Here is a 2,663-nt window from a genome sequence, read left to right on the forward strand (position 1 = left end):
ATGTTGGATTGCTATACCATTTTGAAACCCATGATGTTGTATTAATTGTGTTATAAATGTTAAGTGTTATGTTTTGGAATTTGGTGATAACATGTTGGATTGCTATACCATTTTGAAACCCATGATGTTGTATTAATTGTGTTATAAATGTTAAGTGTTATGTTTTGGAATTTGGTGATAACATGTTGGATTGCAATACCATTTTGAATCCCATGATGTTGTATTAATTGTGTTATAAATGTTAAGTGTTATGTTTTGGAATTTGGTGATAACATGTTGGATTGCTATACCATTTTGAAACCCATGATGTTGTATTAATTGTGTTATAAATGTTAAGTGTTATGTTTTGGAATTTGGTGATAACATGTTGGATTGCTATACCATTTTGAACCCATGATGTTGTATTAATTGTGTTATAAATGTTAAGTGTTATGTTTTGGAATTTGGTGATAACATGTTGGATTGCTATACCATTTTGAAACCCATGATGTTGTATTAATTGTGTTATAAATGTTAAGTGTTATGTTTTGGAATTTGGTGATAACATGTTGGATTGCTATACCATTTTGAAACCCATGATGTTGTATTGATTGTGTTATAAATGTTAAGTGTTATGTTTTGGAATTTGGTGATAACATGTTGGATTGCAATACCATTTTGAAACCCATGATGTTGTATTAATTGTGTTATAAATGTTAAGTGTTATGTTTTGGAATTTGGTGATAACATGTTTGCTTGCAATACTATTTCGAAACTAATGATGTTGTAGCGATTGCGTTATCAGTGCTAAGTGTTAGGATTTGAGATTATGTATGAATGTGATTGAGTTAGTTATGAATTTTTGGAAAAATGATGAGGGAAATCGATTTCCCAATCGATTGGATGAGTTGCAGGAAGTTCACTATTTTAACCTAATCGATTTGCCAATCGATTGTATAAATATGTCTTTCAAAATCTTTTAAGAAATCGATTTGGAAATCGATTGGCAGAGAGGCAGGAACTCAGCAAAACTGCCAAAATCGATTTGGAAATCGATTTGGCAACACAGGGACTCATCAAAACTGACAAAATCGACTTAGAAATCGATTTGGTCATGCAGAAACGCAGCAGAACTGACCAAATCGATTTGGCAATCAATTGGCTCAGCAAAAGTCCTTATTTTGAGTTAGATAATCGATTGCTCAATTGATTTATCAATGCTTTGGTCAGTTATGTATTACTTGATGGTTTGAGAACTTCATTTTGAGTTCATTGTTAATTGGCAAGCATTATATGAACTTTTAGCATATGGAAAATCCTTTTAAGGTGCATGCTTAGTTGAAAGGTTATTTTGTGCATTTAAAACTTAAATGTTATGTGTTACCTGTTAATTTCGGTTGGTGACCCTTTACAATTATTGTGGAAATCTGGGCTTTGCCCTCAGATGAGAGTCAGGACGATCCTACCGGTTCGTACCCTACGGACGAGAATGGAGATGGGAACGCTTGACTGCAGCTACGTTAGGAGGATCTCACGGGGCGCGTGGAGATCACTCAGGGTGTATAGTTTTTTGGTAGGATGATCAGATTAGGTTGATGTATAGGGACTAGACGTCCTACTTTTTGGGTTGGAGTATTTTGATTTGGAAAACTGTACTTACTGATATTATCTGTTTGACATTTTGTTATGATGGGGTCTATGTACCACCTTTTGAAATGTAAATACTTTGGATTCGTATTTCAAAAACGATTCCGCTGCTTGTAAATTCTGTTGACTTATTTGTCGTTGTGTTACGACTTAAATATTTATCCAAAAGTATTTTACCTTATTTTAATTCTTTAAAAAAAAAATATACCCTCGCTTTGAAAAACGGGGTGTTACAATGATATTATCTCACTATGTTGTAATACAATCATGCTATTGATGGTTTCCCAAACACTGCATATATCACCAATGCTATCTTGTAATATCCGTTTCAAACTCTAGTGCGCCGACTCAACTCTTTGTGTTGTAGTGTTCCCAAAATGCATAACTCTATTAGTCCACGCCTCAACAAATCTTTCCTTGTGAGGAATTAACCACTGGTCATGTACATAATCATTAAAGATGGAAGAGCTACTACAAATTCCTTCAAAGTTAGCCAAATTCATGTAGTACTGAGTCTCATCATAACTGTAAACAAGAGCCTCCCATGCCTCCATTATTTGCACCTGCTTCTTTTTTGGAAAAACAGTCATCTTGCACTTTGCTTTCACATTTTTGCATACATGAAACAAGCATAATAAATTGACCGCCTTTGGAAAAACACATTCAACAGCGTTCATTAAAGCAAGATCTCTATCAGTAACAATTACTTCAACTTCACCACCTGTAATCTGTTCTTTCAACATTTGTAGTGCCCATGTAAAATTATCAACACGCTCAGACTGCAGATACGCAAATCCAACACAAAATGTCATTTCTGTAGATGTAACACCAATAATTTCAAGTAATGGCATCCGATACCTACATGTCTTGTATGTGCTATCCAAAATCAATATTATGTGAAAATTATTTACAAGACTGATAGCGTCTGGATGAGTCCAAAAGATATCCCTCAACTCATTTGAACCCTCTACCTTCCTATATCGATAGACATATTTGTCGCGTTCCATCAATGTCAAAAGATGTTGCATTTCTGTTCT

At 34.2% G+C, this 2,663-nt stretch overlaps 1 protein-coding gene across 1 annotated transcript in view; it reads right to left on the reverse strand.

Moving 5' to 3' along the window:
- Window positions 1-1,961: 1,961 nt before the first annotated feature.
- LOC140918796 (uncharacterized) overlaps window positions 1,962-2,663 on the reverse strand; it is a 1,654-nt gene continuing 952 nt past the window's right edge. Inside the window, exon 2 of the mRNA XM_073363592.1 lies at window positions 1,962-2,405. Within this exon, the coding sequence (XP_073219693.1) occupies window positions 1,962-2,405 (444 nt within the window). The remainder of the gene's footprint in view (window positions 2,406-2,663) is intronic.

This window comes from Cicer arietinum, chromosome 1, assembly GCF_000331145.2.
Source record: "Cicer arietinum cultivar CDC Frontier isolate Library 1 chromosome 1, Cicar.CDCFrontier_v2.0, whole genome shotgun sequence".
Taxonomy (NCBI): Eukaryota; Viridiplantae; Streptophyta; class Magnoliopsida; order Fabales; family Fabaceae; genus Cicer; species Cicer arietinum.